The 24,388-nt window shown below is 52.3% G+C and overlaps 2 protein-coding genes and 2 non-coding genes across 5 annotated transcripts; 3 read left to right on the top strand and 1 right to left on the bottom strand.

The window, feature by feature from the left end:
* The first annotated feature begins 1,445 nt into the window (after nt 1–1,445).
* On the top strand, nt 1,446–12,316 carry rpl10 (ribosomal protein L10). Of its 2 annotated transcripts, none has more exons than XM_033017066.1 (7): nt 1,446–1,465; nt 7,365–7,398; nt 7,715–7,773; nt 8,696–8,803; nt 9,948–10,086; nt 11,597–11,759; nt 12,103–12,316. In XM_033017066.1, exons 2-7 carry the CDS (start codon nt 7,376–7,378, stop codon nt 12,256–12,258), a joined length of 648 nt encoding a protein of 215 aa, XP_032872957.1. In that variant the 5' UTR covers nt 1,446–1,465; nt 7,365–7,375; the 3' UTR covers nt 12,259–12,316. The 2 variants fall into 2 exon arrangements, with proteins under 2 accessions (XP_032872957.1, XP_032872958.1); XM_033017067.1 differs by having other exon boundaries at nt 1,451–1,465; nt 7,362–7,398.
* On the top strand, nt 5,902–6,036 carry LOC116970420. Its single transcript, XR_004411133.1, has one exon. It is a non-coding gene; the product is annotated as a small nucleolar RNA SNORA70 (small nucleolar RNA).
* Nucleotides 10,127–10,261, top strand: LOC116970421. The gene has a single exon (XR_004411134.1). It is a non-coding gene; the product is annotated as a small nucleolar RNA SNORA70 (small nucleolar RNA).
* Nucleotides 12,317–12,809: 493 nt separating the features above from the next.
* Nucleotides 12,810–20,821, bottom strand: LOC116970414 (deoxyribonuclease-1-like). The gene is made up of 9 exons (XM_033017065.1): nt 20,687–20,821; nt 19,699–19,787; nt 18,416–18,502; nt 17,134–17,237; nt 15,981–16,093; nt 15,109–15,260; nt 14,842–14,938; nt 13,237–13,552; nt 12,810–13,062 (listed from the first exon to the last, which is right to left on the bottom strand). The coding sequence occupies exons 1-8, from the start codon at nt 20,819–20,821 to the stop codon at nt 13,478–13,480; spliced, it is 852 nt and encodes a 283-aa protein (XP_032872956.1). The 3' UTR covers nt 12,810–13,062; nt 13,237–13,477.
* Nucleotides 20,822–24,388: the final 3,567 nt, after the last annotated feature.

Here is a 24,388-nt window from a genome sequence, read left to right as displayed (position 1 = left end):
AAACATCCAGAGAACCGGCCTCCACCGCCCTCTGAGGCAGAGAATTCCACAGACTCACCACTCTGTGTGGAAAAGAGTTTCCTCGTCTCCGTTCTAAATGGCCGACCCCTTATTCTTAAACTGTGTGTGTGGTCCCTGGTTCTGGACTCCCCCAACATGGGGAACATGTTTCCTGCCTCTAGTGTGTCCAAGCCCTTAATAATCTCATATATGTTTCAATGAGATTGCCTCTCATCCTTCTAAACTCCACAGAGTGTACAAGCCCACAGCCGCTCCATTCTCTCAGCGTATGACACAGTCCCGCCATCCCGGGAATTAACCTGGTGAACCTACGCTGGGCTCCCTCAATAGCCAAAGAATGTCCTTCCTCAAATTAGGGGACCAAAACTGTACACAATACTCCAGGTGTGGTCTCACCAGGGCCCTGTACAACTGCAGAAGGGCCTCTTTGCTCCTGTACTCAACTCCTCTAGCCAACAGGCCAAAACTGCACACAATACTCCAGGTGTGGTCTCACCAGGGCCCTGTACAACTGCAGAAGGGCCTCTTTGCTCCTATACTCGACTCCATTATTTATTCATGTGTGTGTATATATTTATATTATGGTATATGGACACATTGATCTGTTTTGTAGTCAATGCCGACTATGTTCTGTTGTGCTGAAGCAAAGCAAGAATCTCATTGTCCTATACAGGGACACATGACAATAAACTCTCTTGAACTTGAAGGGCGGTGCAGGCTCGAAGGGCCGAATGGCCTCTACTCCTGCACCTATTGTTCTATGTTTCTATGTAAACTAAAATAAGCTAAGCATTGAATTGAATTCCTTTATTGAATGAGGCCGGCATGGGCACGTTGGGCCGAAGGGCCTGTTTCTGGGCTGGGTGACTCTACATGGGGTAGATGGGGGCCAGTGGGCTAGCAGGGGGGGGGGGAGGGGCAGGGTTTGGGCTGAAGGGCCCTTTGTTTCCTGGGCTGGAGATGGGGGCGGAAGCGCGTCACTGGGAGGGGGGGCGGGGCTGGGGACAGAAGCACGTCACTGGGATGGGGGGGCGGGGCTGGGGACAGAAGCGCGTCACTGGGATGGGGGGGCGGGGCTGGGGACAGAAGCGCGTCACTGGGATGGGGGGCGGGGCTGGGGATGGTGGGGGGGGGAGCGCGTCACTGGGATGGGGGGCGGGGCTGGGGACAGAAGCGCGTCACTGGGATGGGGGGGCGGGGCTAGGGATGGGTGGGGGCGGGGCTGGAGATGATGGGGGCGGAAGTGGAGCCGCTGGGCTCATAGAGCTCCTCTATGAGCTTTGGTTCCCAGATGACGCGATTCCACTTCCGCCCCCATCCCCAGTCCCTCTTTGGGCAGCAGAGGGGGGCGGAAGTGACGTCTGGTGTGGGCGGGGCGAGGGGGCGGCTATATAAGGCGGCGCCGGGCGGGCTCGGCTTCTCTTTGGCGGCGGCGCGGCTCCAGGTGCGGAGACTCTACGCGTGTGTGTGTTGTGTGTGTTTATGTCTCCCTCCCTCTCCCCCCTCTCTGTGTGTGTGTGTAGAGGGACAGACCGTCTACACGGCGACACCCCCCGAGACTGAGGGGAGGGGAGGAGGGGAGAGGGGGGGGAGGTTTACTTGAGTTGGGCGCCGGCCGCAGGCTTCAGGGCCGCACAAGGCCGCACAGGGCCCGGAGATACGACGGAGCGGCGGCCCGCGGGCGCTGGAGGGGGGGGGAGGGGGAGGGATAGACACGTAGACAATAGGTACAGGGGGAGGCCGTTCGGCCCTTCCAGCCGTGGGTGGGAGAGAGAGACAACAACAACGCGCTGGAGTTGTTATATGGTATATAAAAATGTGCATATAATTATACACACACACACTGGACTTTGTACCACATTCTTGCCATAGAGGGAGTACAGAGAAGGTTCACCAGACTGATTCCTGGGATGTCAGGACTTTCATATGAAGAAAGACTGGATAGACTCGGCTTGTACTCGCTAGAATTTAGAAGATTGAGGGGGGGGTCTTATAGAAACTTACAAAATTCTTAAGGGGTTGGACAGGCTAGATGCAGGAAGATTGTTCCCGATGTTGGGGAAGTCCAGAACAAGGGGTCACAGTTTAAGGATAAGAGGGAAATCTTTTAAAACCGAGATGAGAAGAACTTTTTTCACACAGAGAGTGGTGAATCTCTGGAATTCTCTGCCACAGAAGGTAGTTGAGGCCACACAGTTCGTTGGCTATATTTAAGAGGGAGTTAGATGCGGCCCTTGTGGCTAAAGGGATCAGGGGGTATGGAGAGAAGGCAGGGATGGGATACTGAGTTGGATGATCAGCCATGATCATATTGAATGGCGAATGGTGCAGGCTCGAAGGGCCAAATGGCCTCTACTCCTGCACCTAATTTCTATGTAGACAATAGGTACAGGAGGAGGCCGTTCGGCCCTTCCAGCCATGGGTGGGAGAGAGAGACAACAACAACGCGCTGGAGTTGTTATATGGTATATAAAAATGTGCATATAATTATATACACACACACACACACTGGACTTTCCCCCATAATGGGAACCATTGTGGGGGGATGTTTTTATGTTAAACTAGCTATTTATTATTGTTATGCTTGCATTCTTTTTTATGTGCTGCATTGGCAGAAAGAATTTCACTACATTTAATAATAACAATAATAATGGATGGGATTTATATATATAGCGCCTTTCTAATACTCAAGGCGCTTTACATCGCATTATTCATTCACTCCTCAGTCACACTCGGTGGTGGTAAGCTACTTCTGTAGCCACAGCTGCCCTGGGGCAGACTGACGGAAGCGTGGCTGCCAATCTGCGCCTACGGCCCCTCCGACCACCACCAATCACTCACACACATTCAATAAATCAACCTTTGACCTTTGACATACACATTGAACTGGGGCACCATCAACATTATACAGTGTAAACAACATCAATAAATGAGGGAGACAATTCAATGTGTGTGTGTATAATTATATGCACATTTTTATATACCATATAACCCCAGCTATTTACGATATATATTAATGATCTGGATGAGGGAATTGAAGGCAATATCTCCAAGTTTGCGGATGACACGAAGCTGGGGGGCAGTGTTAGCTGTGAGGAGGCTGCAAGGTGACTTGGATAGGCTGGGTGAGTGGGCAAATGCATGGCAGATGCAATATAATGTGGATAAATGTGAGGTTATCCACTTTGGTGGCAAAAACAGGAAAGCAGACTATTATCTGAATGGTGGCCTATTAGGAAAAGGGGAGATGCAACGAGACCTGGGTGTCATGGTACACCAGTCATTAAAAGTAGGCAAGGTACACAAAATTGCTGGGGAAACTCAGCGGGTGCAGCAGCATCTATGGAGCGAAGGAAATAGGCGACGTTTCGGGCCGAAACCCTTCTTCAGACCCTTAAAAGTAGGCATGCAGGTGCAGCAGGCAGTGAAGAAAGCGAATGGTATGTTAGCATTCATAGCAAAAGGATTTGAGTATAGGAGCAGGGAGGTTCTACTGCAGTTGTACAGGGTCTTGGTGAGACCACACCTGGAGTATTGCGTACAGTTTTGGTCTCCTAATCTGAGGAAAGACATTCTTGCCATAGAGGGAGTACAGAGAAGGTTCACCAGACTGATTCCTGGGATGTCAGGACTTCCATATGAAGAAAGACTGGATAGACTCGGCTTGTACTCGCTAGAATTTAGAAGATTGAGGGGGGATCTTATAGAAACTTACAAAATTCTTAAGGGGTTGGACAGGCTAGATGCAGGAAGATTGTTCCCAATGTTGGGTAAGTCCAGAACAAGGGGCCACACACACAGTTTAAGGATAAAGGGGAAATCTTTTAGGACCGAGATGAGGAAAACATTTTTCACACAGAGAGTGGTGAATCTGTGGAATTCTCTCCCGCAGAAGGTAGTTGAGGCCAGTTCATTGGCTATATTTAAGAGGGAGTTCGATGTGGCCCTTGTGGTTAAAGGGATCAGGGGGGTATGGAGAGAAGGCAGGTACAGGATACTGAGTTGGATGATCAGCCATGATCATATTGATTGGCGGTGCAGGCTCGAAGGGCCGAATGGCCTCTACTCCTGCACCTAATTTCTATGTTTCTATCCCAGTCCTCATCACATCACTCCAGTCCTCAAACAACTTCACTGGCTTCCCACCTCCCACCGGATCAACTACAAAATCCTGGTCCCCACCTACAAAGCCCTCCACCATCTGCCCCCCCCCCCCCCCCCATATCTCACTGACCTCCTCTCCCCCTACCGACCCTCACGGTCCCTCTGATCCACATCCTCTCCATCCACAAGTCCAACCTCCGCAGTTTTGGGGACAGCGCCTTCTCCAGGGCAGCTCCCAGGCTCTGGAACTCCCTCCCCCAACTGATCCGCAATTCCGTGTCCCTCACCATCTTCCAGTCCCGCCTCAAGACCCATCTCTTCACCTCTGCCTATCCTTAGCCCCACTTCCCCCTCCCTTTTCATCTGTGCATGAATTGCCTCATATTGTGTTTTGTATTGAATTCTGTCTTTGTGTACTAGTCATGTCTCTACTATTTATTTATTTCCACTTACATGTTTTTCCTCTACCTGCTAAATTTTTGTAAGGTGTCCTTGAGACTCTTGAAAGGCGCCCATAAATAAAATGTATTATAATAATTATTAGTCCCATCTACCTGCACTCAGACCATAACCCTCCATTCCTTTCACGTCCATATACCTATCCAATTTATTTTTAAATGATAAAATCGAACCTGCCTCCACCACTTCCACTGGAAGCTCATTCCACACAGCTACCACTCTCCGAGTAAAGATGTTACCCCTAAACTTCTGTCCCTTAATTCTCAAGTCATGTCCCCTTGTTTGAATCTTCCCTACTCTCAATGGGAAAAGCTTATCCATGAAATGTGTGTATATATATATAATATGTGCATATATATATGTATTTATCCATATATATATATATTGAACGTGTATATATACATTAAATGTGTGTGCATATATTGTATATACATTGAATGTGTATATATACATATATTATATTTATATGCACACATTGAATGTATATATACATATATATTATTTATATGCACATTGAATGTGTATATATACATAAATATTATATATATATACACGCATTTAATGTGTATATATACATATATATTATATATGTCCATTAAATGCATGTGTATAGATACATGTATATTATATTTATTATGGAATTAAAACCAAATAAAACGCCCCCAGAGCCCGACTCCGCTATCTTTAAGCGCCCTATCTAACTCTCTCTTGAAAGCATCCAGAGAACCGGCCTCCACCGCCCTCTGAGGCAGAGAATTCCACAGACTCACCACTCTCTGTGAGAAAAAGTGTTTCCTCGTCTCCGTTCTAAATGGCCGACCCCTTATTCGTAAACTGTGTGTGTGGCCCCTGGTTCTGGACAATCAATTGAGTTTGCCTTTGTTACCACCAATTCAACTTATAGAGTGATACAGCGTGGAAACATGCCCAACTTGCCCACCACGGCCAACATGTCCCATCTACACTAGTCCCACCTGCCTGCGCTTGGTCCATATCCCTCCAAATCTGTCCTATCCATGTACCTGTTTCTTAAACGTTGGGATAGTCCCAGCCTCAACTACCTCCTCTGGCAGCTCGTTCCATACACCCACCACCCTCTGTGTGGAAAAATTACCCCTCAGATTCCTATTAAATCTTTCCCCCTTCACCTTGAACCTGTGTCCTCTGGTCCTCGATTCCCCAACTCTGGGCAAGAGACTCTGTGCGTCTACCCGATCTATTCCAGCAAGGATGGCTCCACCCCTTCACGTCATCCGTGTCAACAAGATGTTGTCGTGCGCGGGGGCCGACAGGTGAGGCCTCTCCCCTCCCTCCCCACCGCAGTCAGTTAAGCCGACCGGCCTCTGTACAGTCGGGGCTAGGTGTGCAAGGGCTGCGAACAGTAACTCACTGGTAGTGTACGCGGCCGGCTGCTCTCCGTGCAGGTCGCATGAAGGGTCCGGTGAAACATTCGTCCCCGTTCGCTCCGACCCTCCTGGTCACCCCCTCCCCGTTTATCATGCTCCTCGCATCCTCCTCCTCCTCACAGAGTGATACAGCGTGGAAACAGGCCCTTCCTTCAGCCCAACTTGCCCACACAGCCCAACATGCCCCATCTACACTAGTCCCACCTGCCCACGTTTGGTCCATATCCCTCTAAACCCGTCCTATCCATGTACCTGTCCAACTGTCTCTTAAATGTTGGGATAGTCCCAGCCTCAACTACCTCCTCCGGCAGCTCGTTCCATACACCCACCTGTGTGGAAAAGTTACCTCTCGGATTCATATTAAATCTTTTCCTCTTTCACCTTGAACCTGTGTCCTCTGGTCCTCGATTCCCCTACTCTTGGCAAGAGACTCTGCCCGATCTATTCCCCTCATGATTTTGTACACCTCTATAACATCGCCCCTCATCCTCCTGCGCTCCATGGAGTAGAGACCCAGCCTGCTCAACCTCTCCCTGTAGCTCACACCCTCTAGTCCTGGCAACATCCTCGTGAATCTTATTGGGAACCCAGCACCAGCACTCCAGAGACCCTTGGCAGCCTCCGATTTCTTTAGTCTATGCCTTTATTCCTACGACCAAATTGCATATTCCACAGACTCACAACTCTCTGGGTGGAAAAGTGTTTCCTCGTCTCCGTTCTAAATGGCCGACCCCTTATTCTTAAACTGTGTGTGTGTGTGTGGCCCCTGGTTCTGGACTCCCCCAACATCGGGAACGTGTTTCCTGCCTCTAGCGTGTCCAACCCCTTAAAAATGTCTGAAGAAGGGTTTCGGCCTGAAACGTCGCCTATTTCCTTCACTCCATAGATGCTGCTGCACCCGCTGAGTTTCCCCAGCAATTTTGTGTACCTTCGATATTCCAGCATCTGCAGTTCCTTTTTGAACCCTTAATAATCTTACACGTTTCAATGGGATCACCTCTCATCCTGGACGAGTCAGTGGATATTTTTATGTCAGAGATAGATAGATTGATGATTAGTGCGGGGGTTATGGGGTTAGGAGGGAGTGATAGATCATCTGTGATTGAATGGCGGAGTGGACTCGATGGGCCGAATGGCCTAATTCTGCCCCAGTAACATGGCTTACAGAGATGAGAGGGTGGGAGAGTCACCATGGCGATCGTGTCCGAGATCCTGGGGGGGGGGGGGTCTCTGGTGACGGTCGTAGGTGGGGGGTTCTCCTAGTGAGGAGGTGGAACACAGGGTGGGGGTGGCGGGAGTCGCCGTGGCAACCAGTGGGGGTGGGGGGGGGGGGGTAGACGGACACGTGACTGACCTCCCACCCTCTCCCCACAGCATCTGGCAGTATGGGCCGCCGACCCGCGCGCTGGTGAGTGACGTCGGACCTGGAGTCGGGGTCTCCCCTGGGTGGTGATGGGGGGGGGGGGGGGGTGTGCGGGAGGTTCAGATGTCTCAATGGGGAGGGGGAGGGCAAGGGTGAGTTGTCTATGGCAGGTCAGGTGTTGGCCTCAGGACCGTCGGGTGGGGGGAAGGGGTGGTTGCCCCTGGATTGTAATGAGCTGCTGGGTGGGGAGGGAGGGGAGATGGGACGCGCTGAGGTGGAGCAGGGATTGCTCTCTGTCCCGGGGGGGGTAGCAGCGGGCTCGACGGGCTGAATGGTGGGCTTGCTGACACCTCGCTTTCAGTTACAGATACTGCAAGAACAAGCCGTACCCCAAGTCTCGCTTCTGCAGGGGTGTCCCCGGTACGTATTCACCATGTACATCACTCTTGTACACGGCCCTGGTGAGACCACACCTGGAGTATTGTGTGCAGTTTTGGCCTGTTGGCCTTCATAACAAGAGGAGTTGAGTACAGGAGCAAAGAGGTCCTTCTGCAGTTGTACAGAGCCCTAGTGAGACCACACCTGGAGTATTGTGTGCAGTTTTGGCCTGTTGCCCTTCATAACAAGAGGAGTTGAGTACAGGAGCAAAGAGGTCCTTCTGCAGTTGTACAGGGCCCTGGTGAGACCACACCTGGAGTATTGTGTGCAGTTTTGGTCCCCTAATTTCAGGAAGGACATTCTTGCTATTGAGGGAGCCCAGCGTAGGTTCACCAGGTTAATTCCCGGGATGGCGGGACTGTCATATGCTGAGAGAATGGAGCGGCTGGGCTTGTACACTCTGTGGAGTTTAGAAGGATGAGAGGAGATCTCATTGAAACTTATAAGATTGTTAAGGGTTTGGACACGCTAGAGGCAGGAAACATGTTCCCGAGTCCAGAATCAGGGGCCACACACACAGTTTAAGAATAAAGGGTCAGCCATTTAGAACGGAGACGAGGAAACACTTTTCCACCCAGAGAGTTGTGTGAGTGTGGAATTCTCTGCCTCAGAGGGCGGTGGAGGCCGGTTCTCTGAATACTTTAAAGAGAGAGCTAGATAGGGCTCTTAAAGATAGCGGAGTCAGGGGAGAAGGCAGGAACGGGGTACCGATTGGGGATGATCACAGTGAATGGCGGTGCTGGCTGGAAGGGCCGAATGGCCTCTACTCCTGCACCCGTTGTCTATTGTCTGTCAACATCTTAGCTGCAGGGTGGGAATGTCAAAGACTAGAGGGCGTAACTTTAAGGTGAGAGGGTGAACGCGGACTGTATTAACTGTTTACTCTCCCATTTCACACGGGCAGATCCCAAGATCAGGATCTTTGACTTGGGCCGCAAGAAGGCAAAGGTGGATGAATTCCCGCTATGTGGCCACATGGTCTCTGATGAGTACGAGCAGCTCTCCTCTGAAGGTACGTCACCCTCAACATCCCTCCCCCTTCACCTGGTCGTAACTCAGTGGCTCCGGCAGCATGTCTGGGGATGGTGTTTCATGTCGAGGCCTTCCTCTGCTTCTCGACTTTGAGTACAGGAGCAAAGAGGCCCTTCTGCAGTTGTACAGGGCCCTGGTGAGACCACACCTGGAGTATTATGTGCAGTTTTGGCCTGTTGGCCTTCATAAGGATAAAGGGGAAATCCTTTAGGACCGAGATGAGAAAAACATTTTTCACACAGAGAGTGGTGAATCTGTGGAATTCTCTGCCACAGAAGGTAGTTGAAGCCACAGTTCATTGGCTATATTTAAGAGGGAGTTAGATGTGGCCCTTGTGGCTAAAGGGATCAGGGGTATGGAGAGAAGGCAGGTATGGCCTCTACTCCTGCACCTATTGTCTATAGTGACAGATGTTCTATGTTTCTATAACAAGAGTTGAGTATAGGAGCAAAGAGGTGCTTCTGCAGTTGTACAGGGCCCTAATGAGACCACACTTGGAGTATTGTGTACAGTTTTGGTCCCCTAATTTGAGGAAGGACATTCTTGCTATTGAGGGAGCCCAGCGTAGGTTCACCAGGTTAATACCCGGGATGGCGGGACTGTGTCATATGCTGAGAGAATGGAGCGGCTGTGGGCTTGTACACTCTGGAGTTTAGAAGGATGAGGGGGTCTCATTGAAACATATAAGATTATTAAGGGTTTGGACACACTAGAGGCAGAAAACATGTTCCCGGTGTTGGGGGAGTCCAGAACCAGGGGCCACACACACACACAGTTTAAGAATAAGGGGTCGGCCATTTAGAACGGAGACGAGGAAACACTTTTTCTCACAGAGAGTGGTGAGTCTGTGGAATTCTCTGCCTCAGAGGGCGGTGGAGGCCGGTTCTCTGGATACTTTCAAGAGAGAGCTAGATAGGGCTCTTAAAGATATTCCGGGGAGAAGGCAGGAACGGGGTACTGATTGTGGATGATCAGCCATGATCACATTGAATGGCGGTGCTGGCTCGAAGGGCCGAATGGCCTCTACTCCTGCACCTATTGTCTATTGTCTCTCATTCATTCACTCTCTCTCCCTCCCATTTACTCATTCACATTCTCTCTCTCTCTCTGTCTGTGACCGGCAGCTCTGGAGGCGGCCCGTATCTGCGCCAACAAGTACATGGTGAAGACGTGCGGCAAAGATGGTTTCCACATCCGCATGCGGCTCCACCCCTTCCACGTCATCCGCATCAACAAGATGTTGTCGTGCGCGGGGGCCGACAGGTGAGGCCTCCCCCCCCTCTCCTCTCTCCCTCCCTCCCCACCGCAGTCAGTTAAGCCGACCGGCCTCTGTACAGTCGAGGCTAGGTGTGCAAGGGCTGCGAACAGTAACTCACTGGTAGTGTACGCGGCCGGCTGCTCTCCGTGCAGGTCGCATGAAGGGTCCGGTGAAACATTCGTCCCCGCTCGCTCCGACCCTCCTGGTCACCCCCTCCCCGTTCATCACGCTCCCCGCATCCTCCTCCCCTCACAGTCACTGAGTGATACAGTGTGGAAACAGGCCCTTCGGCTCAACTCGCCCAACATGCCCCGTCTACACTAGTCACAGAGTGATACTGTGTGGAAACAGGCCCTTCCTTCAGCCCAACTTGCCCACACTGCCCAACATGCCCCATCTACACTAGTCACAGAGTGATACAGTGTGGAAACAGGCCTTTCGGCCCAACATGTCCCATCTACACTAGTCTCCACCTGCCCGCGTTTGGTCCATATCCCTCCAAACCTGTCCTATCCACGTATCTGTCTTAACTGTTTCTTGTTCTCCCCTCCCCCCCACATCAGTGTGAAGAAGGGTTTCGGCCCGAAACGTTGCCTATTTCCTTCGCTCCATAGATGCTGTTGCACCCGCTGAGTTTCTCCAGCATTTTTGTCTACCTAACTGTTTCTTAAACGTTGGGATAGTCCCAGCCTCAACTACCTCCTCTGGCAGCTCGTTCCATACACCCACCACCCTGTGTGTGGAAAAAGTTACCCCTCAGATTCCTATTAAATCTTTTCCCCTTCACCTTGAACCCGTGTCCTCTGGTCCTCGATTCCCCTACTCTGGGCAAGAGACTCTATTCCTCTCATGATTTTATCCACCTCTATAAGATCGCCCCTCATCCTCCTGCGCTCCATGGAATAGAGACCCAGCCTGCTCCAACCTCTCCCTGTAGCTCACACCCTCTAGTCCTGGCAACATCCTCTCCTCCCCATCCATCCCATTTATCTTTCTTCAGTCTGAAGAAGGGTCTCAACCTGAAACGTCGCCTATTCCTTCTCTCTCCATCGATGCTGCCTCACCCGCTGAGTTTCTCCAGCATTTTTGTCTACCTTCGAGTTGTCCAGCATCTGTAGTTCCTTCTTAAGCCCCTGTCCCACCATACGAGGTTATTCAAGAGCTCTCCCTAGCTCGTGGTATGTACGTAGCGGGTACGTCGGAGCTTGTGGATGTCTCGTAGCGGCTCGTAACGCTAACGGCAGGTACTCTGGAAACGCGGGAATTGTGACGTTTATTCAACAGTGTGAAAAATTGCCAAGAGTAATAAATACTCGTGATGAAGGACCACAAGCTTGATTTTTCTTTAAACTCGGGAGATCTCTTGGGTGAACTCGCATCGTGGGACAGGGGCTTTAAACCCCCATTTATCTTGTTCATCTTCCTGGTTCTCCGCGCCCCTGCCCCTCTCGTCCCCCCCCTTTCTCCTCCAACTCCCTGTGCTTCACTCTGTGTCTCTCTTCCCCCCCCACTCAGGCTCCAGACGGGGATGCGAGGTGCGTTTGGGAAGCCACAGGGCACCGTGGCCCGGGTGAACATTGGCCAGGTCATCATGTCCGTCCGCACCAAGGTGCAGAACAAGGAACATGTGATCGAGGCTCTGCGGCGAGCCAAGTTCAAGTTCCCCGGCCGGCAGAAGGTGAGAGCAAGCGAGCGAGTCGCGCGGCATCACCGCGTTCCATCCCGGCTACGGGCGCTGTCTGTGCGGAGTTTGCATGTTCTCCCCCCCCCCCTCCGATCTTCGGTTTCCTCCCACACTCCAAAGACGTGCGGGTTTGTCGGATACTCGGCTTGATGTAAATTGTCCCCAGTGTGTGTGGGATAGTGTACAGGGATCGCTGGTCGACACAGACTCGATGGGGCCGAAGGGCCTGTCTCTAGATTCTGTATCATGGGGAGAGGGGGTTGTGTTGTAAGCAATGCCAGGGTGGTTCTGTGTTACTGATGCTTTCTCTCTCTCTCTTCCCCTCCCCCCAATGTAGATCCACATCTCCAAGAAGTGGGGCTTCACCAAGTTCAACACGGAGGACTTTGACGAGATGCTGACATCTAAACGGCTGGTTCCCGACGGCTGTGGGGTGAAGTACATCCCCAGCCGGGGCCCCCTCAGCATCTGGCGGGCTCTGCACACCGCCTGAGGGCTTCCTACTCCCTCTCCCTCTCCCTATCTGGTGAATAAAGTCCCAGTGAGTCTGACCGCCTGTCTGCCCACTTCTTCCTGGTGAACGGGTCTATCGATCGTGCCACACAGGTGAGTAGATCAGTGAAACACACACAGGAGTACAGAGTCTCTTTTATTGTACATTGTTTAGAGTCGGGGTTAGTTAGACACAGAGTTCTGGCAGCAGCAGCAGCAGCAGTGGAGAACAAGGTTACAAGGCAGAGATAGTAAAACAGAAGCTGTGAAAGATAGAAAAACAAAGAACTGGAGGCTCTAGTTTAAAAAAAGACTCAGAGTGCTGGAGTAACTCAGCGGCTCAGGCAGCATCTGTGTAGGGAACATGGATAGAGGACTTGAGTCTGGACCCAAAACCTCACCTATCCACCTTCTCCACAGATGCTGCCTGACCCGCTGAGCTAAGGAAATAGGCAACGTTTCGGGCCGAAATCCTTCTGGAAATAGGCAATGTTTCGGGCCGAAACCTGGAAGGGTTTCAGCCCGAAACGTTGCCTATTTCCTTAGCTCCATAGATGCTGCTGCACCTGCTGAGTTACTCCAGCCACTCTGAAATGTCACCTATCCATGTTCTCCACAGATGCTGCCTGACCCGCTGAGTTACTCCAGCACTCTGAATCTTTTTTTGTAGACTAGAGTCTCCAGTTCTTTGGCTTTCTATCTTTCCCAGTTCACACCTCATCTTGCACCTTCTGTCTTTTCATCTCTGTCCAACGTCCAACTTAGACCTCCATCTGTGTCCACATTGCTGGGCTCCTCTCCCTCCCTCTAGATCAGTGCCTGACCCACTGAGTTACTCCAGCACCTTCTCCTTTTTTAAACAAACAAGAGTTTTTTATTTCCCGTTGTCCCACCTGGAGAATCCCTTCTCTCTCCCCCCCCTTCCCTTCCCTTCTCTCCCCCCCTCGTGTGTTTCCATCTCTGGCCTTGATTCACCCACCCCCTGGTCAATAACCCTCCTCACCCGTACAGGCAGCTGGCTGGATAAAGGCCAGAGAGGAAAACACACAAAGGGGTGAGGTGAGGAGAGAAGGTTTCTTGCAGCGTTCCCTGTTCTCCAGCGACGCTGAGTTACTCCGGCACTTTGTGCCTTGTTGTCCCTGTAAACCAGCATCTGCAGTTCCTTGCCTCTGTAGTGTTCGGGTGAAGTTGTTGTCTCTTGGGGGTGGGGGGGGGGGGGGTCAGAGTTCGTCACGTCCCCTCTGTCTCTCCTTGACCTCCACCTCGACTGGGAAATGGTCGCTGACCGCCAGTGCCTGCGGGGAACAGGAGAGAGTGAGTTGTCTTGTTTCCACCCTGGCCTTGGGTGCTGTGTGTGTGTGTGTGGGATGTTAGTTGTCCCTAGTGTGTGTGTGTGTGTGTGGGGCGTTAGTTGTCCCTAGTGTGTGTGTGTGTGGGATGTTAGTTGTCCCTAGTGTGTGTGTGTGTGTGTGGGGCGTTAGTTGTCCCTAGTGTGTGTGTGTGTGTGGGGCGTTAGTTGTCCCTAGTGTGTGTGTGTGGGGGGCGTTAGTTGTCCCTGGTGTGTGTGGGGCGTTAGTTGTCCCTAGTGTGTGTGTGTGTGGGGCGTTAGTTGTCCCTGGTGTGTGTGGGGCGTTAGTTGTCCCTGGTGTGTGTGTGTGTGTGGGCGTTAGTTGTCCCTGGTGTGTGTGGCGTTAGTTGTCCCTAGTGTGTGTGTGTGTGGGGCGTTAGTTGTCCCTGGTGTGTGTGGGGCGTTAGTTGTCCCTGGTGTGTGTGTGTGGGGCGTTAGTTGTCCCTGGTGTGTGTGTGTGTGTGGGGCGTTAGTTGTCCCTGGTGTGTGTGTGGGGCGTTAGTTGTCCCTGGTGTGTGTGTGTGTGTGTGGCGTAATTGTTCCTAGTGTGTGTCTGTGTGTGGGGCGTTAGTTGTCCCTGGTGTGTGTGTGTGGGGCGAGCAGGGGATGGATGGTCAGCGTACACCTGTATCTCTCTCTCTAAGCACAAGTACAGTGGGATACAAGGAGAATGAAATTCTAGCTTCCAGCAGCATCACTGATTACACAAGACGAGGATGTTCGAGGTGTGTGTGTGTGTGTGCGCAGTGTTCTGCTACTGGGGTCTCGGTTACACACGACAACAAACAGAACTGAACGATCAGGATTAAGTTTAGACACCGTGGTCCTTTGACCCACTGAGTCCATGTCGACCATCGATCATCTGTTCGTGCTTAGTAAGAGAGAACTACAGGTGCTTGTTTAAAATCGAATGCTGGAGTAAATCCGCGGGGACAGGCAGCGTCTCTGGAGAGAAGGAAGGGGTGGCGTTTTGGGTCGAGACTCTTCTTCAGACCCATTCCTCCTCTCCAGAGATGCTGCCTGTCCCTGCGGAGTCACTCCAGCATTCTGCGGCTTCCCACTTCCTCATCCGCAGTTGTAACTAATAAACCTGCAGGTCTCGGGGCTGCCCTGACTAGGAAGTTTGCACATTGTCCCTGTTTCCGTGCTGTATGTCTAAAGTCTAAAGGAGAGAGACGAGGGTTTTCAATGAACTTGTACCCGGCCCAGAGACGGACAAAGTGCCCCGCTCCTCACCTCCTGCTCCGTCAGACCAAAGGCCCGGCTGAAATCAAACACCTTTGCCGATCGCGGGGAGATGGCTCGGTAAAACGCTGCTCCGTGCACAATGATTCTGGGGAGAGGAGAATTACGGTGAGCGGGAGGGAAGGAATAACTCTGCCTTTCCACACAGACACCCCCGTGAAACTTCCAGTCTCTGCCCCTGGTGATACGAAGGTTCATCCTCCAGCTCGTCTCCCCCCACCCACACACACACACACACCCCGTCTCCGCGCCCGTTACCTGTCGTACGGGCAGCTGGTGGAGCTGCAGACCGTCGTGTCGGCTCCGTCTCCGATCAGCCAGTGAAATCCCGGTTGTGTCCGCAGTCGGATTCTTCCCCACGACCGGATGTACCTGCATCCAGCGTTCAAATCCCCCAGGATCATGATGTTCTGGGGACAGAGGTGGGAGAGCAGTAGAGTTAGTCCATTCGGCCCATCGAGTCCCCTGCCTGATCTATATTTCCCTCTCAACCCCATTCTCCTGCCTTCTCCCTGTAACCTTTTGACACTGATCAACTTTAAAAACGCCAAAAGACTTGGCCTCCACCGCCCTCTGTGGCAATGAACTCCACAGATTCACCAAAGAAACTTCTATCCAGTCTCCGACGCTCCACAGCAAACAATCCCACGTTTATCTGCGATGGGGCCCTGACCTGAAACGTCACCTATCCACGTTCTCCACAGATGCTGCCTGCCCCGCTGAGTTATTCCAGCACTCTGTGAAACGTCACCTATCCATGTTCTCCACAGATGCTGCCTGACCCGCTGAGTTACTCCAGCACTCTGTGAAACGTCACCTATCCATGTTCTCCACACAGATGCTGCCTGACCCGCTGAGTTACTCCAGCACTCTGTGAAACGTCACCTATCCACGTTCTCCACAGATGCTGCCTGACCCGCTGAGTTACTCCAGCACTCTGTGTGAAACGTCACCTATCCATGTTCTCCACAGATGCTGCCTGACTCACTGAGTTACTCCTCACATTTACTAAACTCCCACCAACCCATCTTGCTACAACCATATTCACTATCTACAATATCACCCACTTGAACCTCTCGCTGAAGCCCAGGCCCACGACTCCTGAACCTGGTGTCCACTGTCATTCTTACCTCTGTGTTCCACAGCCCTCGAACGAACTGGGCCACATCGTAGAGTTGATCCACTTCCCTTTCCGCAGCCCCTGGGCAGGTGTGCTGTGGGATCAGCGCAAATTCTTTCACCTCTGCAACACAACAGAGTCGGGAGGGAGAACGAGAATGAGACTAGAGGCAGCAAAGGTGGGTTTCAAGGGCAGATGCTGGTTCATGCTGGAGTAACTCAGCGGGTCAGGCAGCATCTGTGGAGAACATGGATAGGTGACGTTTCACAGAGTGCTGGAGTAACTCAGTGGGTGAGGCAGCATCTGTGGAGAACATGGATAGGTGACGTTTCACAGAGTGCTGGAGTAACTCAGTGGGTGAGGCAGCATCTGTGTGGAGAACATGGATAGGTGACGTTTCACAGAGTGCTGGAGTAACTCAGCGGGTCAGGCAGCATCTGTGTGGAGAACGTGGATAGGTGACGTTTCACAGAGTGCTGGAGTAACTCAGCGGGTCAGGCAGCATCTGTGTGGAGAACATGGATAGGTGACGTTTCACAGAGTGCTGGAGTAACTCAGCGGGTCAGGCAGCATCTGTGGCATCTACAATCCACCAGCCCTGCCCCACACACACTAGAGACAATTTTTACATTTTATTACCAAAGCCAATTAACCTGCAAACCTGTGCGTCTTTGTGGAGTTTTTTTAGTTTTAGAGATACAGCGTGGAAACAGGCCCTTCGGCCCACCGGGTCCGTGCCGACCAGCGATCCCCGCACACTAACACTATCCTACACACACTGGGGATGATTTTTACATTTACCACCAAGCCAATTACAACCTGCAACCCTGCACGTCTTTGGAGTGCGGGAGGAAACTGGAGATCTCGGAGAAGAACCCACGCAGGTCGCAGGGAGAACGTGCAAACTCCGTACAGGCAGTCTGGGATGGAACCCGGGTCTCGGACGCATTCGCTGTAAGGCAGCAACTCTACCGCTGCGCCACCATTGTGGTGTGGGAGGAAACCCGAGCACCCGGAGAAACCCCACCCGGTCACAGAGAGAAGTTGCAAACTCCGTACAGACAGCTCACTGGAGCCACTAAGTTTGGGGCGTGTTGTGTCCGTCTGTGGGATAGCACTCTAGATTGTTAACGGCCCACCCTCCCCGGCTGGGCCCAGCTTACCCGTGTTAGGTGCGGAGAATAAAACAACGGTGGGCTCTCGATGGAAGGCGTGGGACCCCTGGGCTTTGTACTGATGCACAGCAAGGACCCTCACCTTATCCGACCTGTGGGGGGAGGGGGAAATATAGTCCGTGAGGTGTGACGGGCGCCCCTTCTCCCCCCCCACCGGGACACAGAAGAATATAGAACAATGCACTCCTCCACCCACAATGATCACACCTAGTTAAACTAGACTATGCTGCCTGAGCTCAGCTACTTCAACACTTTGTGTCTTGGTTTAGCCAGGAGATAGTGTGGAAACAGGCCCTTCGGTCCACAACAACCATTTGAACGTCATCTACTGCATCCAGCTGTTCCAGATGTCAACTTCTCTACATCCTGCAACACTGGTCCCTTTACCTCCCCCCCTCGACTCCATCAAAGGACCCCCGACAGTCTTCCCATGTGAGGCAGGGGTTCACCTGCATCTCCTCCAACCTCATCTACTGTATCCAGCTGTTCCAGGTGTCAACTTCTCTACATCGGCGAGACCAAGCGCAGGCTCGGCGATCGTTTCGCCCAACACCTCCGCTCGGTCCGCCTTAACCTACCTGATCTCCCGGTGGCTCAGCACTTCAACTCCCTTTCCCGTTCCCAATCCGACTCTCCTGTCCTGGGCCTCCTCCAGGGCCAGAGTGAGGCCCAGTGCAAATTGGAGGAGCTGCACCTCATATTTCGCTTGGGTAGTTCACACCACATTGACTTCTCTAACTTCAGATAACTTTCTCCCTCCATCCATCCCCTTCCCAGTTCTCCGGCTAGTCTTTAAGAAGGAACTGCAGATGCTGGAAAATCGAAGGTAGACAAAAGTGCTGGAGAAACTCAGCGGGTGCAGCAGCATCTATGGAGCGAAGGAAATAGACCCGAAACGTTGCCTATTTCCTTCGCTCCATAGATGCTGCTGCACCCGCTGAGTTTCTCCAGCACTTTTGTCTACCTCCCACTAGTCTTACCGTCTCCGACTACATTCTCTACCTCTGTCCCTCCCCAGACATCAGTCTGAAGAAGGGTCTCAACCCGAAACATCGCCCATTCCTCCTCTCCAGAGACTGCCTGTCCCTCTGAGTTACTCCAGCGTTTTGTGCCAACCAGCGAACACTTGTACAACACATAAAATTGAGGATGGGCGACTCTGTGAGTGGATCTGTAATTATCCAATACAATCACTCCACTAGTCCTGTCCTACACACTAGGGACATTTTACAGAAATCATACGTCCACATCTCTCAGGGGACACAGTTACCTGTATACAAAGACATATTGCTCCTTGTAGGACGATCGGCCGAGTCTCTCGCTGGCCACGTGTGTGTACAGGCCCTGGCGGTCCTGTCTGCTGAGCAGAGAGAGTCTATGAGTCAGGCCCAGGATACAGAAGTCACACTCCAAGCCTGAATGACAGGATGGGACTAACATGTTGGCCCATGTACCTGTCTAAACTTTCTTATAGTCCCAGCCTCAACTACCTCGTTCCATACACCCACCACCCTCTGTGTGGAAAAGTTACCCCTCAGATTCCTATTAAATCTTTTCCCCTTCACCTTGAACCTGTGTCCTCTGGTCCTCGATTCCCCTACTCTGGGCAAGAGACTCTGCCCGATCTATTCCTCTCATGATTTTATCCACCTCTATAAGATCTGCCCTCATCCTCCTGCGCTCCAAGTAATAGAGACCCAGCCTGCCCCAACCTCTCCCTGTAGCTCAGGCCCCTCGAGTCCCGGCAACATCCTTACCCCTCTGGTTCCTATTAAATCTTTCCCCTCTCAACATGAACTAGGGGACACACACACACAGTTTAAGAATAAGGAGTCGGCCATTTAGAACAGAGTTGAGGAAACACTTATTCACACACAGTTGTGAGTCTGTGGAATTCTCTGCCTCAGAGATTGGTGGAGGCCGGTTCCCTGGATACTTTCAATAGAGAGCTAGATAGGGCTCTTAGAGATAACGGAGTCAGGGGATATGGGGAGAAGGCAGGAACGGGGTACTGATTGGGGATGATCAGCCGCGATCACATTGATTGGCGGTGCTGGCTTGAATGGCCGAATGGCCTCTACTCCTGCACCTATTGTCTATTGTCTTCTGGTTCTCGATTCACACACGCTCCAAGGAATAAAATCCCAGCCTGCCCAACCTCTCCCTGTAGCTGAGGCCATGGCAACATCCTCTGGAACTCTCTGCCACAGAAGGTAGTCGAGGCCACACAGTTCATTGACTATTTAAGAGGGAGTTAGATGTGGCCCTTGTGGCTAAAGGGATCAGGGGGTATGGAGAGAAGGCAGGGATGGGATACTGAGTTGGATGATCAGCCATGATCATATTGAATGGCAGTGCAGGCATGAAGGGCTGAATGGCCTCTACTCCTGCACCTATTGTCTATGTTTCTATAAATCCTAACTACCAACACCTCTCGAGCCTCCAGTGTTGGTACGGGGCTCAACGATAGCCCAGCATTACGGGATGGAGAGGGGGGGGGGGGGAATCGAGCGCAGACGCCCCCACCCCCCCCAAGACTTCACGGACACTCACCTGTTGAGCAAGGAGATGAACTGAGGCACCACCTTCCCCTGGCAATCCCGCACCTCCATCAGAAGGCAGATGTCACACCTGGATACAATCTGTCCACAATACACAGCCTCCGTCAATCCCGCTTCACCGCGGAAGTAACCCCCACCCACCCCGGTCGTATCGGAGCAAAGATACTAGCGCGGAGACGGAAGCCGGTTACGGAAACATCATCCTAAAAATAAAACTTATTTGGGAAAAATCTTCTAATTTTCAGAATTTAAATTTATCAACACAAACTGTTCCCCCGCAACGTTGATTACACTGCGGGTCGGGTCGGGTCCGGTTACTGAAATGGATGGAAAAAAGGCCCACGTTCCGCTCTGTTGTGTACTACTAGGCTTGTAGTTTAGAAGGATGAAGGGGTGGAATCTTATAGAAACATATAAAATTATAAAAGGACTGGACAAGCTAGATGCAGGAAAAATGTTCCCAATGTTGGGCGAGTCCAGAACCAGGGGCCACACGCACAGTCTTAGAATAAAGGGGAGGCCATTTAAGACTGAGGCGAGAAAACACTTTTCCACCCAGAGAGTTGTGTGAATTTGTGGAATTCCCTGCCACAGAGGTCAGTGGAGGCCAGGTCACTGGATGGATTTAAGAGAGAGTTAGATAGAGCTCTAGGGGCGAGTGGAGTCAAGGGATATGGGGAGAAGGCAGGCACGGGTTATTGATTGGGGACGATCACAATGAATGGCGGTGCTGGCTCGAAGGGCCGAATGGCCTCCTCCTGCACCTATTGTCTGTTTACACGTCAGCCCATTGCATTTAGGGGTGGTCTATCTTGCTCCGCTATAGGATCTTTGCCGGTAACCCCGTGGGGAGGGGGTTACAGATGGAGAGGGGTGACAGAGACGGGGAGGGGGTGATGGGGCGTAGGGACCTGAGACAGGGAGGATCTGGACTGGGAGTGGCCGGAGGGAAGGAGGGAGGGGGAGTCTCGCACACTCACCTTGACCAGAGTCTCCATCACCTCTTCCTTGGCAGCCTTGGCTTTGCCAAATGTCTGTACGTTGAAGGAGCAGATGCGGAGAGAGAGGGAGACGGAGGCACAGAGCAGTGCACATAGCAACAGGAACAACCTCATGGGCAACGGGCTGAACTTTGAGGGGGGAGAGAGAGAGGGGGGGGGGGGGGCTGGGGGAAGATTAAGAGACCCCGTTCTCACGCCCGTGCGGAAACGGGACCCCTCAACGCACCGAGTCCGCGCCGACCGTCAAACGCTACACACTAGAGACTATCTCACAACTTAAACCCTACAAGCCCACATCTGGGACATCGCTGGAAACCTGAGCACCCGGAGAAAACCCACGTGGTCCCAGGGAGAGCGTACGAACTCCGCATAGGCAGCACCCGTAGTCAGGGTCGAATCCGGGTCTCTGGCCCTGTGAGGCAGCAACGATGGAAGTTCTATCAAAGAGGAAGTGCAAGCGTGCAGTTTTGTTTTGTCTTAACGGTTTGAAGTTTGTTTCATTTTCTTCCGAATTCTTTCCTTTTTCGAAGAGAGACCCAGATTCAACTCTGGCCAGGTTTTAAATAAAGTATAACCTTGCCGGATCCTGCCTGGTGGTGTGTTTCAGAGTTTTAGACAGACCCTGTGGAGTTTGACACACTGTACAGCACAGGACATAGAAACATAGACAATAGGTGCAGGAGTAGAGGCCATTCAGCCCTTCGAGCCTGCACCGCCATTCAATATGATCATGGCTGATCATCCAACTCAGTATCCCATCCCTGCCTTCTCTCCATACCCCCTGATCCCTTTAGCCACAAGGGCCACATCTAACTCCCTCTTAAATATAGCCAATGAACTGTGTGGCCTCAACTACCTTCTGTGGCAGAGAATTCCACAGATTCACCACTCTCTGTGTGTGTGAAAAAAAATGTTTTCTCATCTCGGTCCTAAAGATTTCCCCTTTATCCTTAAACTGTGACCCCTTGTTCTGGACTTCCCCAACATCGGGAACAATCTTCCTGCATCTAGCCTGTCCAACCACTTAAGAATTTTGTAAGTTTCTATAAGATCCCCCCTCAATCTTCTAAATTCTAGCGAGTACAAGCCGAGTCTATCCAGTCTTTCTTCATATGAAAGTCCTGCCATCCCAGGAATCAGTCTGGTGAACCTTCTCTGTACTCCCTCTATGGCAAGAATGTCTTTCCTCAGATTAGGAGACCAAAACTGTACGCAATACTCCAGGTGTGGTCTCACCAAGACCCTGTACAACTGCAGTAGAACCTCCCTGCTCCTCTACTCAAATCCTCTATGGCAAGAATGTCCTTCCTCAGATTAGGAGACCAAAACTGTACGCAATACTCCAGGTGTGGTCTCACCAAGACCCGGTACAACTGCAGTAGAACCTCCCTGCTCCTATACTCAAATCCTTTTACTATGAATGCTAACATACCATTTGCTTTCTAGGGCTGGGCCGAACATGATGCCAAGTTAATCTATTCTCCTCAACCTGCACATAATCCACACGCTTCTATTCCCTGCTCATCCACGCGGCGATCGGAAAACTCAAACCCCACTATCGTCTCTCCCCCACCACCCTCGAGCCCGGGACATCTCCCTTAAACTCCCCACACCCCCCCCTCACCTTAAAGGTATTAGACAGGGGGGGGGGTGCAGGGGAGTCCGGTACCTACACCCCTCCCTCTGACCCCGACACACAGCCCCGTCTCCGTACCCCCTGCACCCCATATCCGATTAAAAATACCCCTCCCTCTTGCACCCCGCTCACCATAACGCCCACCCTACACCCCACGTCCATCTCTATAACCTCTCCCCCTCCTACACCCCACGTCCGTCTCTATAATGTCTCCTCCAGCCCGTACAACCCTTCCCCCTCTTTCTCACCGCGACACAAACGGACGATGTACAGGCACGGCGCAACCCCCCCCTCCCCCCCCCTCAAAGACCTTACCAGAGACGCGCACACACTCCCCGTGGGGCAGGGGGTGATGTTTGATGCTCAGATCGCTGGAGGTGGGAGGGAGGAGATATACAGGAAGGGACCTGTCCATACAGAGGCCAGACAGAGCTGGGGAATCAGGAACTCTCTCGGTCACAGGCAGCTCTGACAAGGCAGGTTTTGTTTTTGCAAACGCCTGTGGTTTCCGTTCACAGCTGAGAGCCCAGGGGTGGAGTCGGCATCAAACTGACAAGGACAGGCCCGATCTAGATTAAAGGTTTATTAGTGAGCGCTCACTTGTCTTGTGTAGCCCGGAGCTGCACGGTGGTGGTGTGTGTGTGTGTGTGTGTGTACGTGTGTGTGTCTGTGTACGTGTGTGTACGTTTGTGTGTGTGTACGTGTGTGCGTGTGTGTGTACGTGTGTGTGTGTCTGTGCGCGCGTGTGTGTACGTGTGTGTGTGTATGTATGTGTGTGTACGTGTGTGCGCGCTTGTGTGTGTGTGTGTGTGCTTGTGTGTACGTGTGTGTGTGTGTACTTGTGTGTGTGTGTACGTGTGTGTGTGTGTACGTGTGCGTGTGTGTACGTGTGTGTGTACGTGTGTGTGTCTGTGCGCGCGTGTGTGTACGTGTGTGTGTGTACGTGTGTGTGTCTGTGCGCGCGTGTGTGTACGTGTGTGTGTGTGTGTGCGCGCTTGTGTGTGTGTGCTTGTGTGTGTGTGTGTGTGCGCGCTTGTGTGTATACGTGTGTGTGTGTACGTGTGTACGTGCGTGCGATTCTGTGTGTGTGTGTGTGTGTGCACGTGTGTGTGTGTACGTACGTGCGATTCTGTGTGTGTGTGTGCGCGTGTGTGCGACGGTGCGGAGAAGACCTTTCACTCACTCTGTTCCTGTCCCGCACTCACTAAGTCACCAAAGCAGCCGCGGGCTGACCAACGAGACACGTGGACCCGGGTTGGGAGGAAAATGTCACTTTTATTGTTCATTTACGATGATTTCCACAAGCAGAGACACAGACACACACTCACAGCGTTAAATAAAACACAACTCTGATTAATTGCAAGTCCACGGAGCTCGTTGTGGGGGGAGGAGGGGGGGGTTTAGACTCTATCTCAACCCTCAGTAAACCCCCTCATTTCAGCCTAATCTCCCCCCCCCCCCCCTCCACAGTGGGCAGAGGGAATTCTAAAACGCTCACGTATCAGCCCCCCCCCCCCCCCCACACAAAAATATATATATACATCCATTAAATAACAGACCGGGGGCGTGCCTGGGATTTGGGGGGGGGGGGGGGGGGGCGATTGGTCCCTTAGGGAGTGAAGGTGAACATTCACCTCTCACCCCCTTCCTCCCCCGAGGGCCACTGACATCCGACAAGCCCGTCTCCCCCCAACCCACCCCCGCCCCCCCACCACCGATGGCAAGGACATCCCGAGAACAACTGCCCCCCCCCCCCACCGTTCCTCCAGTCAGAGGGAGGGGTTGGTTTTTTCGTAATTAGTCGACCATTTTCCCCAGGCAGGGGGGGGGGCTGCAAGGAAGAGGGTGCGGAAGGAGGGGGGTTGAGAGAGGGGAAGGGGAGAGGATAGCAGAGAGTGGGGGGGGGGGGGGGTGAGAGGTGGGTGTCCAGAGGAGAAGGGGATTGGAAAGAGAGCAGAGGGGGGTAGAGAGTGGGGGGGGGAGGAGGGAGAGGGTGTGGAGAGAGAGGGGAGTGGAGGGAAGGGAGAGGGAGCGAGGGGGGGGGG

The sequence above is a fragment of the Amblyraja radiata genome, unplaced genomic scaffold, assembly GCF_010909765.2.
Source record: "Amblyraja radiata isolate CabotCenter1 unplaced genomic scaffold, sAmbRad1.1.pri scaffold_862_ctg1, whole genome shotgun sequence".
Lineage (NCBI taxonomy): Eukaryota > Metazoa > Chordata > Chondrichthyes > Rajiformes > Rajidae > Amblyraja > Amblyraja radiata.
This window is presented reverse-complemented; position numbering and strand designations above follow the sequence as displayed.